At 38.1% G+C, this 13,888-nt stretch overlaps 1 protein-coding gene across 1 annotated transcript in view; it reads right to left on the reverse strand.

Moving 5' to 3' along the window:
• Window positions 1-250: 250 nt before the first annotated feature.
• The window catches only part of si:ch211-266g18.10 (neurofilament heavy polypeptide), a 28,287-nt gene continuing 14,649 nt past the window's right edge, over window positions 251-13,888 (reverse strand). Inside the window, exons 35-65 of the mRNA XM_036542155.1 lie at window positions 13,625-13,672; window positions 13,082-13,129; window positions 12,869-12,916; window positions 12,691-12,738; window positions 12,551-12,598; window positions 11,889-11,936; window positions 11,677-11,724; window positions 11,456-11,503; window positions 11,279-11,326; window positions 10,758-10,805; window positions 10,582-10,626; window positions 10,399-10,446; window positions 9,686-9,733; window positions 8,850-8,897; window positions 8,653-8,700; window positions 8,166-8,213; window positions 7,748-7,795; window positions 7,528-7,575; window positions 6,616-6,663; window positions 6,059-6,106; window positions 5,868-5,915; window positions 5,709-5,756; window positions 4,898-4,945; window positions 4,695-4,742; window positions 4,473-4,520; window positions 4,219-4,257; window positions 3,984-4,022; window positions 3,032-3,073; window positions 2,187-2,216; window positions 1,902-1,937; window positions 251-1,696 (exon numbers count right to left, since the gene is read on the reverse strand). Of these exons, the coding sequence (XP_036398048.1) occupies window positions 1,581-1,696; window positions 1,902-1,937; window positions 2,187-2,216; window positions 3,032-3,073; window positions 3,984-4,022; window positions 4,219-4,257; window positions 4,473-4,520; window positions 4,695-4,742; window positions 4,898-4,945; window positions 5,709-5,756; window positions 5,868-5,915; window positions 6,059-6,106; window positions 6,616-6,663; window positions 7,528-7,575; window positions 7,748-7,795; window positions 8,166-8,213; window positions 8,653-8,700; window positions 8,850-8,897; window positions 9,686-9,733; window positions 10,399-10,446; window positions 10,582-10,626; window positions 10,758-10,805; window positions 11,279-11,326; window positions 11,456-11,503; window positions 11,677-11,724; window positions 11,889-11,936; window positions 12,551-12,598; window positions 12,691-12,738; window positions 12,869-12,916; window positions 13,082-13,129; window positions 13,625-13,672 (1,499 nt within the window). The 3' untranslated portion in view covers window positions 251-1,580. The remainder of the gene's footprint in view (window positions 1,697-1,901; window positions 1,938-2,186; window positions 2,217-3,031; window positions 3,074-3,983; window positions 4,023-4,218; window positions 4,258-4,472; window positions 4,521-4,694; window positions 4,743-4,897; window positions 4,946-5,708; window positions 5,757-5,867; window positions 5,916-6,058; window positions 6,107-6,615; window positions 6,664-7,527; window positions 7,576-7,747; window positions 7,796-8,165; window positions 8,214-8,652; window positions 8,701-8,849; window positions 8,898-9,685; window positions 9,734-10,398; window positions 10,447-10,581; window positions 10,627-10,757; window positions 10,806-11,278; window positions 11,327-11,455; window positions 11,504-11,676; window positions 11,725-11,888; window positions 11,937-12,550; window positions 12,599-12,690; window positions 12,739-12,868; window positions 12,917-13,081; window positions 13,130-13,624; window positions 13,673-13,888) is intronic.

Genomic DNA, 13,888 nt, shown 5'->3' on the forward strand with positions numbered 1-13,888 from the left:
CACAAACCTCATTCTGAAAACAGAAAAATATAGGAATGCTTAGGAACAGCACTCTTATCAAAATGAGGAGTGTGGTATATTCAGTCATGGCACATCACTCGTTACTCATGAGATACAGTAACACAGGTGAGAGTAAAGAGTAAGCACCTGGGCGTGTCAGGTGACCACGCTGACCAGCTTACACCTCTGCTGTCTACACTCACACAGCACACCGAGCTGAAAGTGGTCTGCGTTTTTTTTTTTTTTTTCGTTATCGTAGGTAGCTCTTGTGGATAAATGGACCCCCCTTTCTTCCCAATTTCTGCCCTATTTTCTTCACATAAACCACAGCAATATGCACAAAATGTCCACCTTGAAAAGGACCTTGGGTGGTGCGGAAATACAAGAACACCCAGAGAAAGAGTTTGGTAACACATCTATCTTAGCAATTAACCTTGCAAGGGCCTCTGACATGAAGTGTATGTGGTACATCCAACTAAATGCTTTCTCTGGGTTTCCTTTTCAAAAACTTCTTTTGTCAGTCAAAAACCTCTGACTTTTATCAGAAAACCTCAAATGGATTTCAGGTTACTATTCTGAAAACTGGAAGATCTTCCTTCAGCCCACAGGTGACCCTTAAGGAGGATTTACATGTACCACAAAACAAAATGAATACACCATTCAATAGCTTGATCCTTCATCTCCAAGAAAACACTTCCAGTTTAAACATTCATGAAAAACAGCAATCACAACTTGACTGACCAAAGAAACACAACAGATGAAGGCTACGCTGGTACTTCAGAATCAGTGTTGCTCCAACCTGAATCACAGGTAAAGAAAAATACCATCCCTCAAAGTGTCAGAATGACGCGAATGCCAATATACCCAATAACTGGGTAATGTCTTTGGTCAGGTTATAATTGAAATCTGGAGGTGGGTCAATCAGTTCCTCCTGGAGTGAGATGAGACCAAATTTGAAAAGATACTGCCATATGTTTATACATTAATTCATTTTCATACCTTTTAGGATCAAAGCTGTGATGTTGTATGGATAATATAAGTTAATACATTTCTTATTTTCAGGAGAAATCAAAATTGTTGTCACATGTTATTCTGTACACTTTTTCAAATCCACCCTTGACCAGCTGTTAGCTTGTTTGTGCTTCTCATACAGTATCTTGGAAATCTAGCAGAGAAGACCAAGATTAATACAATCATTCATTTTACAACATTAGACAGAAAGGTATTCTTCTTCTTCTACTGCTGGTAAGGATTCAAGAAGCTACAAGAGAAAAACAACTCAAAACAAACAGCAAACAGCAAAATCAAACGACTTCACAGTAAACAAGTCACCGAAGGCACAGAGGGAACTGGGGTTTACAGACTTAGTGAACCACAAGAGCTCTGCCTCTCTGAGAAAAGGAAAAGCAACGGTCTATCCCGTCAGTCTCTGGTCGTCATGAACACTGAAGGCCTCTGAAGGCGCCAGTTGCCCAGCTGGGTATCAGCTGTGGACTCACTGGCTCTGGCAAGGCCTGCCGTGCAAAAAAAGGTCTGTCCTGCGATGTCCTGGTGCCATGGGGCTTAGGACCTCCTCTCCCTCAGGGTCCAGTCCATACGAATGGGTTCTGCATGGGCGTGAAGGGAAATATGGGGTACTGGCCGCTCTCCTCATCCACAAACACGCAGTGGAAGTAAGACATCTCCTCTTCAAAGTCTGGAAATGAGGGAGGAAAATGTGTTAGTTCCTCCTCCTCTCAAAGTGTGCAAAGGGACCACTGGGTGACCATTGAGTTGCAGGCCCTACTCTTCACCTCTACTCCCATGGGGATGGGATACTGCAGTGGGACTAGCAAACAGGATGAGCTACTCATTACAGATCAGTGAAGCTGCACAGCATTGATACAGAGGAACGATCTTACCATCTTCTGTGTCTGGCTTCTCAAGCTGAGGCTCTGCTAAAGAGAGAGAGAGAGAGAAAGAGCAAGAGAGAGAGAGCTGTAAGATTGAGCCACAGAGTCATGTGAGAAATAAATAAAAATACTACACCATACGGCTGTGGAGTTATGGACATGATATGCAACAGTACAGATCCTGTCATTCACAAACAGACTGCTCTGAATTCCCATAAAGTCAGAAGACTGTTTTGTGCCACTATTTCTTTAATGCGCCAAATCATGGATGGAAAACTAAATTGTTTTCCTTACCTTTAGGTGGTGGAATTTCAGCTTCTTTTTCTATAAACAGACAAAATTTTCATTGTTTAAACACACCTCATAAAAAAAAAGCAGAAACACTGTCAAAATATACCAGTCATGGCAACTGTATATAGTGTTGTTTGTTTATATGTTCTAAGGTATATCACTTTTTCATAAGACATATTAATCAAATGTTATTTTTCTTGAGAGTGATAGTGTGGGGAAATAAGAGTGATATTCAAGGAATTGCATTACCACAGATGACCAAAGGGAGTTCAGTTAAAAACAGTGGTTCTCTCTGAGGGTAAATTATGTTCTCTCTGTGGTAATCACCATAGGCTGCAATGACCACAGGAAGGGACCACTCTGACTCAGCATAACATCCTGATACACAGTGTCCCCATCACCACACCAGCGCCACTTCCAGCAGCAATCTGGTTCAATCTGGACAGGACCTGTTTGACTGCACCTGACGATGCTTGACTTCAAGGCCAGGAATAATGAGGAAAGGAAATGAAGGCAAGTTCTGTCCACAGTCTTGGCTGCTTGCTACAAAGAATTAGCTCTAAAAAGTAATTTATCAAATTTCAGTATGCAGGTTACAATGACTGTAAAAACACACTTCTGAAGTGGTCCAACTTTTGTTTTAGCTTCCTTGGCTGCTTTCTCCTTAGCAGGCTTACCTATGAACCAGGGGAAATAATCCCATTGAACTCAGCCACTGCTGCTGTAGCACTATGCTACTGGCTAAAGGCACAGTGCCCTGTTGAATGCTGTGTGATTGACATTTGTTCATTTTCTTAACAGTCCTTTTTCATTAACACATGAATGTATGTTTTATTTTTTCTACTTACCATCAACAGGCTGAGGTAGTTTGATTTCCTTTGGTTTGTCCTCTGCAAAAGGAAAGAGAAATTTGTGAAACAAATGTGGAAAATATAGAGGGATAATTAATAACTGGTGATCAGTAATAATTTGGACTTTGTCATTTCCATTAAATTGTTGTGTGATAGATTGACCATGCAAGCATAAGTCTCAGTCAGAAAAGACAATGATTTATAATTATGTTACATGAATATGTTACACTGTTACTTGAAGAAAATTTCTTCATTAGAAATGAGGGAAAAATGAAGGGAAATTAAATGTTGATGGAGATCAATGGCAGACACACTTCAGAAAATTAATCTCATTCATTCTTAGTAATAGTAAGTAATATTGAAATGCAACAAAACAAACCTCTTGTAAGAAACGCATTTGCTGTGTGTTGAACGATATTTGGGAAATCCACAAATACATACAAATATGAAATATGTATACACTGTGAAACACACTGAAAGTTCATTCTTGAAAGTCAAGAGAAAACTCATTGAATCCCTCCTTTATTATGTTAAATGAAAGAAATGTTAATTAAGTTAAATCCAACAAAACGTTGCCTTGAAGAACAAGGTGCCCTTGAAGGGATGTGACACACAATGTTCAATGTCATACTGTGAGTGATCATATTAATCTTAATCTGCTCTGATGGATTTCCAGGATGCGGTATGTGGGACACTAACAAGCCTACATATGTGGGTCCTCCATTTGACCTTCCAGTGTGTTTTTACTGGTTTTCATATGAGCAGAATTACTTTAGATAAGATAGCAACAGAGTAGTCTTTCTGAAGATAGGTATATTATATACTATCAAAGTTATAAAAGACCATATACAGCGTATATGAACCATGCTATTTATGTTGGTAGTAACTCCACACATTGCTATCTGCCCCATGGGTTGTCACTACAATATTACCTGGAAGAAGGTTTTACCTTTTTTGTGTTCTATTTTGGGTTTCTCTTTTTTCAGTTCTGCAGGAGGAGGAAAATGCCAGATCAACATTCAGTTTAAATCTAAACCATTTTCCTGCCTTTGTTAGTGCAAACTAAACAGGCCCTACAGCTAAATAATATTCACTGGCTCCTCATATAAAATAAAAAAATTATTTCAGATTCATGTGACTGAACAGTGACTGTGTAGAATCAGTTGGGCAGAGGTGTTGATTACCTGGTGCTTCGACAGGTTTCTCCTCTTTCACATGAGGTTCTGAGAATTTTAGAACATGACAGTTGAACATTTTTATGACAACACAGCAGAGGTGAAGGTGATTTACCTATTCAAAAGTTTTGCCTTAATGTGTAGGACCCAGTATGACAGCAAAGTGACAGCAGTGTTTAATGACTAATCAAACACACAGAAATCAGGTTGGTGAGGCTTTCACAAACAGCACACTTTACATGCGCAAATGGCATCATCGGTACCTTTCTTCAGGGGAGCCGGTCTGGCCTTCTCCTTGGAGACCTCCGGTTCTGAAAGAATCACATCAGAGAAAAGAACTATACTCTATATTCTATAATTCATATACAGCACATGAACAGATATGTGGAAAATCACCAATATTTGAAGGAGACAATACAGTTCCCTTTCACCATGCTTGCTTTGCAAACTACCGTTTGGCTATATGCCAAACTTTACATCCATACCTTTCTTTACAGGGGCTGGTTTGGCCTTTTCTTTAGGAACCTCAGGCTCTGGAAGGCAAAAAAGAGGAATTATTCATCAATTTCTTCTGTTAAGCTATTATTACATACACCAAAAGGCTCACTGGATCAGGCTGTCACTAATGGTGCACTGTTAAAGTGACTGATTAACCTTTAAATGATGGGGTAATAGATTCTATCAGTACCTTTCTTTAAAGGAGCTGGCTTGGCTTTCTCTTTAGGAACCTCAGGCTCTGAAACAAACAAAATAAAATACAGAATTATACAAATATAGTGCTGTCACAGGTAAATATGAAACTGAACAGTATTTACAAACATGTCAGGGCAATGAGCTCATAGAACAGTTTTTAAAGGATAAGGGAAAGAAGTCAGTAAATCTCAGTGCCTTTCCAGCTGTAACTGTTAGTTTTGCTTCTCTCTGTGGGGACAAACCACTGTTTTACCTTTTTTTCTACAGCATCATTATATTTTTGTACACTGAACAATAGCTCTAAGCAGCCTCTACAAATGGTGGACTTTCAGTCATTGTATATCGTTTGCGTGTAATCTGCAGATGAGGTAACAAAATTCTACAAATAGTACCTTTCCTTGCACCTTTGTACCTTGATTTTGTAATGACTGTGTAACGTTAAATAAGACTTGTCCATAAGACCACATGTCCATTGGATGAACTCATAGGATGCCGAAAGCATGGTTTTAGACTCCCTTGGAACTAATTCAGTAGTGGTTACAACAGTAAACTATGGTGGGCTATTCAGCACTTAGAGACTTTTCAAGTGTGTGGTGATGCCTTTTGGACAACAGGAGGACTACAGAAAAATGATTTGATTCCATGGGGCCACACAGCCAAAGCACCACCACATAACTGAATAACGTTGTCATCCACATCAAAGACATTACATGTATAATAGTTCATACTTATGATACAAAATGATGTTCCCGTATAGTTATTGTGAAAAACAGGAAATATTAACAAGTCAAACATTACATCAGTACCTTTCTTTGCAGGGGCTACTTTAGCCTTCTGTTTGGGAACCTCAGGCTCTGAAGGTAACAAAAGCAAAAAAAAAAAATAAATTGTCCCACTTTAAAAGTCATTGCTTATTGCTTGTAAGTTATTTATGAATAAGTTAAAAAACCAACTACCACCTGTACCTTTCTTTATATGCACTGGTTTAGCCTCTGCTTTGATAACTTCAGGATCTGGAAGACAAAGTTAGTTTCGTTTTTGCTGGTCTTCGTTACGCTAACACTGCATTCTCTGAGAAGGATCATTTCATCTGGGTTTCATGGACATTGCGGTTTCAAAGTCATAATTTATCTTGACTCTTGAACATCAAAAATACCTTTCTTTACAGGAGCTGGTTTTGCCTTCTCCTTGGGAACCTCAGGTTCTAAAATGATATAAACATGAAGAGATCAATGCAGCATCATACTGAAAATACACTGCATGGCATATAAAATGTGTCTTAGTAAAGCTGAAAACATTCTATGTGACTTAAGAGACTGGTTTAGGCTTCCATTTGTGAACATCAGGGAAAACTATATTTTTATGGCTGATATAGCATACATACTTCACTCTGAACAGGCTCTTAAGAGGAGCAGACTTAAAAGGAAGACTTTTAAAAAGTTGTTTCAGAATTAGGTATAATTTAGGGATTAAATAACACTGCATACCCATGATGTAAAACAATTCTAGGATGGTTTTATATATGCTTTGCTTCTGTTCAATCCAACCCCCTCATGTAATTAGCTTGGTTATGAATTTGGCTGTACAAATACCTCATTTAAATCTGTATATTCTGGCAAAATATGTTGCACTAAAATTGAGCACAAGAAGAACCCTAAGATATCACTGGCCCTTTATAAAGGTGTAAATAAATGAGTAATAACTAGCCTGCACCTTTTCTCACGGGTGTTGCTTTAGGCTTCTCTTTTGGAACCTCGGGTTCTGGAAAAAAATAAAGACATATTTCAAATATAGGGCACTGTGACAAAATGAGGGATTGTTGCAAGAGTGAGATATGTGTCTGCAAAATGGTCCTGTCCGCGGGAGATTTAACATGACACCCTTGTGAAAAGGACAGCGTTCCCCAGGGTTATATTAGCTGTCTGTGAGTTAATGAGGCCGTCTGTGGTACTGTGAGACATGGTAACCGTTAGCCCAAACCCACAGGCACATCGGGGGCTGAACCTGCCAGCAGACCACAGCGCTGATTTCCCAGCCCTTCCCACAGGGAAAGCTGACCTCATTTAATAAGAGACACAAACCCAGCCAACCGCAGGCTCCCTGAGGCGCTCAGAAAGGCCTTTCACCAAGAAGCACAAACAGCATGGAAGATGGAAATAGAAGTCCAATGGCTCGTAGTGCAGTGCCAATGTTATAGTGCCCAGAAGCAGCTGGAACCCTAAGATTTTGTAATGACTGTGTAACGTTAAATAAGATTTGTCCATAAGGCCACATGTCCATTGGACGAACTCATAGGATGCCGAAAGCATGGTATTTAGACTCCCTCGGAACTGATTAAGTAGTGGATACAACAGTAAAATATACATGCACTATGGCGGCTTATTCAGCACTTAGAGACTTTTCAAGTGTGTGGTGATGCCTTTTGGACAACAGGAGGACTACAGAAAAATGATTTGAATCCATGGGGCCACACAGCCAAAGCACCACCACATAACTGAATAACGTTGTCATCCACATCAAAGGCATTACATGTATAATAGTTCAGACTTATGATACAAAATGATTTTCCCGTATAGTTATTGTGAAAAACAGGAAATATTAACAAGTCAAACGTTACATCCGTACCTTTCTTTGCAGGGGCTACTTTAGCCTTCTGTTTGGGAACCTCAGGCTCTGAAAGACATAATTACATTTAAAAGCCTTTGTTCAGCAATGTTTTGGCAAGTTTTGGCTTAGTGTATGCTCTGGTAGAGGATAACTCAAACAGGTTGTGACAAATTATATGGGCTGATACAAGACTATTGGTATATATTAAGTAACACGTCCAGTATAAGACTGCTTATACCTTTCTTCACAGGAGCAGGTTTGGCTTTCTCTCTCGGAAACTCAGGCTCTGAAAGACACGAAAACAAGAGATCAATACATACATTTTATACATTTAAAAATAGCATATTCAAAGATGCATTACATTAGAAAGCACACTTTATATGATATATAATATATTAGATATATTATATATACTGTATATAATATACATGTACTTTGTGGAGACAGAAGCTTGTGGTGGTACAGGTTTCCTGACAGTACAGTTTGCACGGCTTATGACAGCACTGATTATGGAAATGTTTCCCACAATGGAGCTATATCACAAAAACAGCACTCATGACTCAGTACTTATATGACTGCAGGTGTAGCCATTTTCAGGAGTCGCTCTTGGAAAAGAGCATCTGCCAGATGAATAGGTGTAAATAATACACCGGTACCTTTCTTTACAGGGGCTGGTTTAGCCTTTTCTTTGGGAACCTCAGCTTCTGAAAGATAAAAATGTGAAATTTTTGGTTTGTTGGTTTGTGTAGCATTAACTGACAGCCGTGCAAAAACTGAAGCAATGTAGTTTAATCAGGCTTTTACAGATGGTGCACTGCCGAACCTTTTACAAAGAATTCAGTAAAATGTACTCATAGATTGTTCATTTCAAAACTACACAGCAAAATCAATAGTGTTAATTCAACACAGTAAGTGTTGAAGTGCAACAATATAGACACTTCTCAAAGTGAAATGAACACTTACTGTGTTGAATTAACACTATTGATTTTGCTTTGTAGAAACAAATAAATAGTATATATTGTGTGCATACACACATATATTGTGTTTGTAGTACGCACTGTACTCGGCATTAATGACCAAGAGTTTTACAAATGGTTGACACGGTGTTAATTTGAAAATTAGGAGGAGGCAAAATATTGATACCTTTCTTTATAGGAGCTGGTTTGGCCTTCTCCTTAGGAACCTCAGGCTCTGAAAGAGAAAAATGCTTCAAAGGTCTGGAAACCCCCTGTTTCATTATGTTTGTAGTACACACTGTACTCGGCATTAATGATCCAGAGTTTTACAAATGGTTGACACAGTGTTAATTTGAAAATTAGGAGGAGGCAAAATATTGATACCTTTCTTTACAGGAGCTGGTTTGGCCTTCTCCTTAGGAACCTTAGGCTCTGAAAAAAAAAAACAGAAAAAGCTGCTTCATCGCCAGCTTTCATGATACCCCCAAGAGGCTTCAAAGCCGGCTTTGACCAGCCATTGTGCCATGTGACTGTTTAATTTGCTGGTCTTCATATGATGAGTGTGTTGGTGCACAAAACATCACAAACAGCGGTCGGTTTATTTCAGTCACAGCTCAAAAGACTTTTATTCACTTCCCTAGATACTGTACTAGCACTCTGTATTTTATTACAGCAAGTTTAGTTATGTCACCGTAAAAGACCATTGAAGAAAAGAAGCAGTGAATGAAATTGACAGGACTGTAAGTATATGTCACAATGATCGTCCTCCATTTGACTACATAGTAACATGCCACATGTGAATCATCTGGCACCACACAAGTGATTTGTGAACATTTTGGCTACAACAGCCTGTAGTGTGAGATGTCATTAAAGCATGATGCCAGCTGTTCAATACTGGCTGATTACCAGCTTGTTTAATGTGAAAGGGGGCTGTTGAAAATGTCATGTTGAATAGACCTTTACAAGTGGTGCACTTTCAAAATGATCAATAACATCCACAGTGTTCATATAATTAACAAGGTACCATAGTCAAAATGACACCATATCTACCTTTCCTGACATTTTTGTTTCTGGGGGAAAAACATCCTACAGCATTTCTACACTGAGCACACAGAGACAATAGTTTCTTAACCATGCTTTTGCAGTCATTTGATAGTCCTTGTAGAAACTGTTAGTTTGTGTTGTGTAAGGCTAAACTTGCTGTATGGAAATAACAGTACCTTTCTTTACAGGAGCTGGTTTGGCCTTCTCCTTTGGAACCTCCGGTTCTGAAACACATACAGTGAAAAACAAAGGCCTTGTATGAGGGATAAACAGCGTGTGGAAGTAGGAAGTCAGGGAAGAAGAGCAGCCCGCTGACACAGGTCAAATGATGAGCAATCTCCATGCTATGAATAAAGTTTAAACTGTTACACTGACTGCTGTACTTTATACAACTTCCTCATCCAGTATGGGTTCAACACCAACAAAGCTTTATTTAATTGCTGAATTATTTCATAATTAAGTTGATCACATTTGCAAATTTGCTATATTCATTCACCGACGAATCTCAGTTCATAGTACAAAACTACTTTATTTAATTGCTGAATTATTTCATAATTAAGTTGAACACATTTGCAAATTTGCTATATTCATTCACCGATGAATCTCAGTTCATAGCGCAAAACTACTGAAATGATAATCAGTCCAAATGGAAAACTTACACTTTTCACGCTTTAATTTCGCCTTCAGAAATTAGATGCACTAAGTACCCATAGCCTGAGTAAATGGATGGAAGGAACGTCTAATTCATTATGACGCTGGAGTTCACCACATGACAATTTCAGATACAATTAACAAGTGCTAAATCCACTTTTTCAGATTTTACAGTTGAAAGATTTTATAGTTTTATTGATTAGGTAAGAGTACAGTCATGGTACTGTAACATAAGTACCTTTCTTTACAGGGGCTGGCCTGGCCTTCTCCTTGGGAACCGCAAGTTCTAATAAAACCAAACCAAGAAAAGTATCACTTTATGCTTCAGATGGAGAGCAGACAAATGAAAACTGACACTACAGTAATGTGCAAAGAAGACACGGCAGTGTGAAATAAAATGGTCGAAAGATTACTTCTGTACCTTCCTTTACAGGTGGTTTGGTCTTCTCTTTGGGAACCTCAGGCTCTGAAAGAGGATAGGCATTTTTACATGCATACATAGACGTCTTAAAATTAGTTTTACTTTGGTTATTATTGGTAAATATCATTTTCACAAAAGAAAAAGAAGTGTTAAGGAATAAAGCAATGCATGGATACCTTTCTTTATTGGTGCTGGCTTGGCCTTTTCCTTGTGAACCTCAGCCTCTGAAAAACACAGTAAACACAGACAGGCCATTTACAAGGAAGAACAGAAAATGTGGGAGGTGGAAGTCAAATAAAAATCCCACCATTTGGTATGATAACCGGGCCAAACGGAACTTTAAGGCTTTTTGATGACTTCATAAAGGTAAATTCCACTGAAGACTCTGATGACTTACCATGCCCTGCCTGAATGGACTGACTGATTGCCTGGACTAAGGTGTGATTACGCACTATATTTGGGATTCTCCAAAGGACTCTTCCAGGAACATTTATCTAACAAAAGGTGCAAGCGCGAATAAAACTGATTTTTCAACACAGTCTTTTCCAGTACGTGATACTGTCCATCAGACTAAAAGTGCCCTGAACACTTTTAGTCACTAACAGCTAATTGCTATAACAGTATGCTGGCTAAATGTTCATTTGAAAACCAGTTGTAACCAACTTAGGTAAAATTGCAGTAACAACACGGTCTCTACCTTTCTTTACAGGGGCTGGTTTGGCCTTCTCTTTGGGAACCTCAGGTTCTGAAAGACATTTTTCCAGTTTTATTACATTCATATTACACTGAAAACTTCAAGCCCTGACAGTCACCTTTTATTGCTAGCGTGTAAACTTTATAAAAATGAACAATACAGTTACGTGCCAATCAGTACCTTTCTTTACGGGAGCTGGTTTGGCCTTCTCTTTCGGAACCTCAGGCTCTGAAAGACAAAAATGTTTAATAAAGTTTGTTTACCATTGTTGACTGATAACCATGCCATACTAACCATGCCATACTAACACAAAGATTATAATTTAACCAGGCTTTTATATTATAATGTTATTTTAAATAAAATCAGGAAAATGTATTCACATGCACATATTTCATTAGTACCTTTCTTTACAGGGGCTGGTTTTGCCTTCTCTTTAGGAACCTCAGGCTCTGAAAGAAAAAAAGTTGAATACAGTTTGTTAACGATCATTAGTTTACTGATACTGATACTGATACTGATAACACTACTTACGCTGGATGTAATTCACCCAGGCTTTTATAGTACAGTGCTAACTTCAAAACTAGAAAAAATAAGCAATATATTTCATCAGTACCTTTCTTTACAGGGGCTGGTTTGGCCTTCTCTTTGGGAACCTCAGGCTCTGAAAGAAACAGCAAACAAGAAATAAGTATTTTAATGTCCTGAATTTAGATAACAAGCAAATATCTGCTGATAAATGAAGCAGATACATGAAGAACCTTTGTAAACACTTAATAAATGTGTTACATACATTATTACTCTTTTCAAACATTTAGGAGACATAACATCTAGGATGCATAACATATGCTTCAATGCTAAGTATTCAAAGGGGTTGTTAATATTTTCATGTTCATTAATGTGATTAATTACAAAGTTAATGTAACATAAATCTTCAAAATTAAGTTTAGCCTATTGTGATAGCCTCCAGATGAATCATATCTATAGGATGATCTGCAGTGTTTTCACAACTCTTTTAAAATGTAGGGGTAACTTTTGAATCTGTGGCATTTTTATGCTGTAATTGAAAAACATTTCACATTTATTTAGCTACATTTATTGCATGACAATTTTCAGTAATACCCATCTGATATTTAGATTTATGACATGAAATCTTGCATTCAAAAAAAAAAATCCAACATACACAAGATGAATAAAAAGTTGTTGATCACAATCAGATATTATTATACTTTTACATTTGCCCTTTTGACTAGACAGCCAGTTTGGCTCCAAAAGTACCTTTCTTTACAGGAGCTGGTTTGGCCTTCTCCTTGGGAACCTCAGCTTCTGAAAGAGCATTCACCGATACAGTATTTACTGTGCAAATACTGAATGTAACAAATGATGAAGTAACACTTCTAATATAATGCTGCCTGTACCTTTCTTTACAGGAGCTGGTTTGGCTTTTTCTTTTGGAACCTCAAGTGCTGAAAGATGAAGAAGGTTTGTTCAGCACTGCTTCAGTGGATGCAGTAAAATGGTTCTTCTTTCTTTCTGATGAACAAAATCATTTGTTAAATCATAGGTAATAATTTCAAGGTAGGGAACCATCAGTACCTTTCTGTACAGGAGCTGGCTTGGACTTCTCTTTGGGAACCTCAGGCTCTGAAACAGACAAACAAACATAAGAAACAAGTAATGCAGTTGAACAGTAAATGCAGTGCACTGTCTATATTGAAAATCAATACTGTTCACAAAACACAAAACAATGTACTTGAACAGAATATATTACAAATTATAGAGAACAAATGGTGTACATTTAATCAGTACCTTTCTTTTCAGGGGTGGGTTTAGCCTTCTCTTTTAGAGCCTCAGGTGCTAAAAGATAAAAATAAATCTTTAATCGCCGAGGAAGTAGACACTGAAAAAAGGCAACTTGATCACGGTTCTTTAAATAGATCAGAGCAGATGGAAGCCACACACTTTGTAATGACTTTTTAAAGTTAAATGAGATTTAAGAGTTTTATGAGTAGATGAACTGACTGAACATGTAAAGCACAATTCATTACCAGAGTGGAGCTCACCAGCGGCTATGCTCAGCTAATACGTGCATGTACTAATACTGCTGGCTCTGCGCCCTATGGAGTTTTCTAGAGCGTACATTTATCAAAAAATGCAAGTGCTAAAATTTGTTTTTAGGACTTTTTCAGTTTGTAAGAATGTCCGCTGGGCTAAAAGTGACCCAAACTCCAATTAACAATTTAATAACTGACATATTTACATTACAGTAAAATAAAGTCTTGAAATGCTTATTTGATTTTTTTTTTGTGTGTTATTGAGTTGGTAATATTGCAGTTCTGTCACAATTTCTACCTTTCTTAACAGGCGCTGGTTTGGCCTTCTCCTTGGGGACCTCAGGCTCTGGAAGAAACACACCACGAAAAGATCAGTGCAATCAATGCCACATCACACTGAAAGTACAGTGTAGACATATTAAACACCAGCACCATTTACAGTGTATCTGTATCAGGTTCTGATAAAAAAAAAAATACACAGTATGGATTCTCTGTTCCAAATACTGGGCAATTACAGACACATGAAAAATGCACTATATTGTCCATGCAGAGCGTTTCTTTT

This window comes from Megalops cyprinoides, chromosome 12, assembly GCF_013368585.1.
Source record: "Megalops cyprinoides isolate fMegCyp1 chromosome 12, fMegCyp1.pri, whole genome shotgun sequence".
Lineage (NCBI taxonomy): Eukaryota > Metazoa > Chordata > Actinopteri > Elopiformes > Megalopidae > Megalops > Megalops cyprinoides.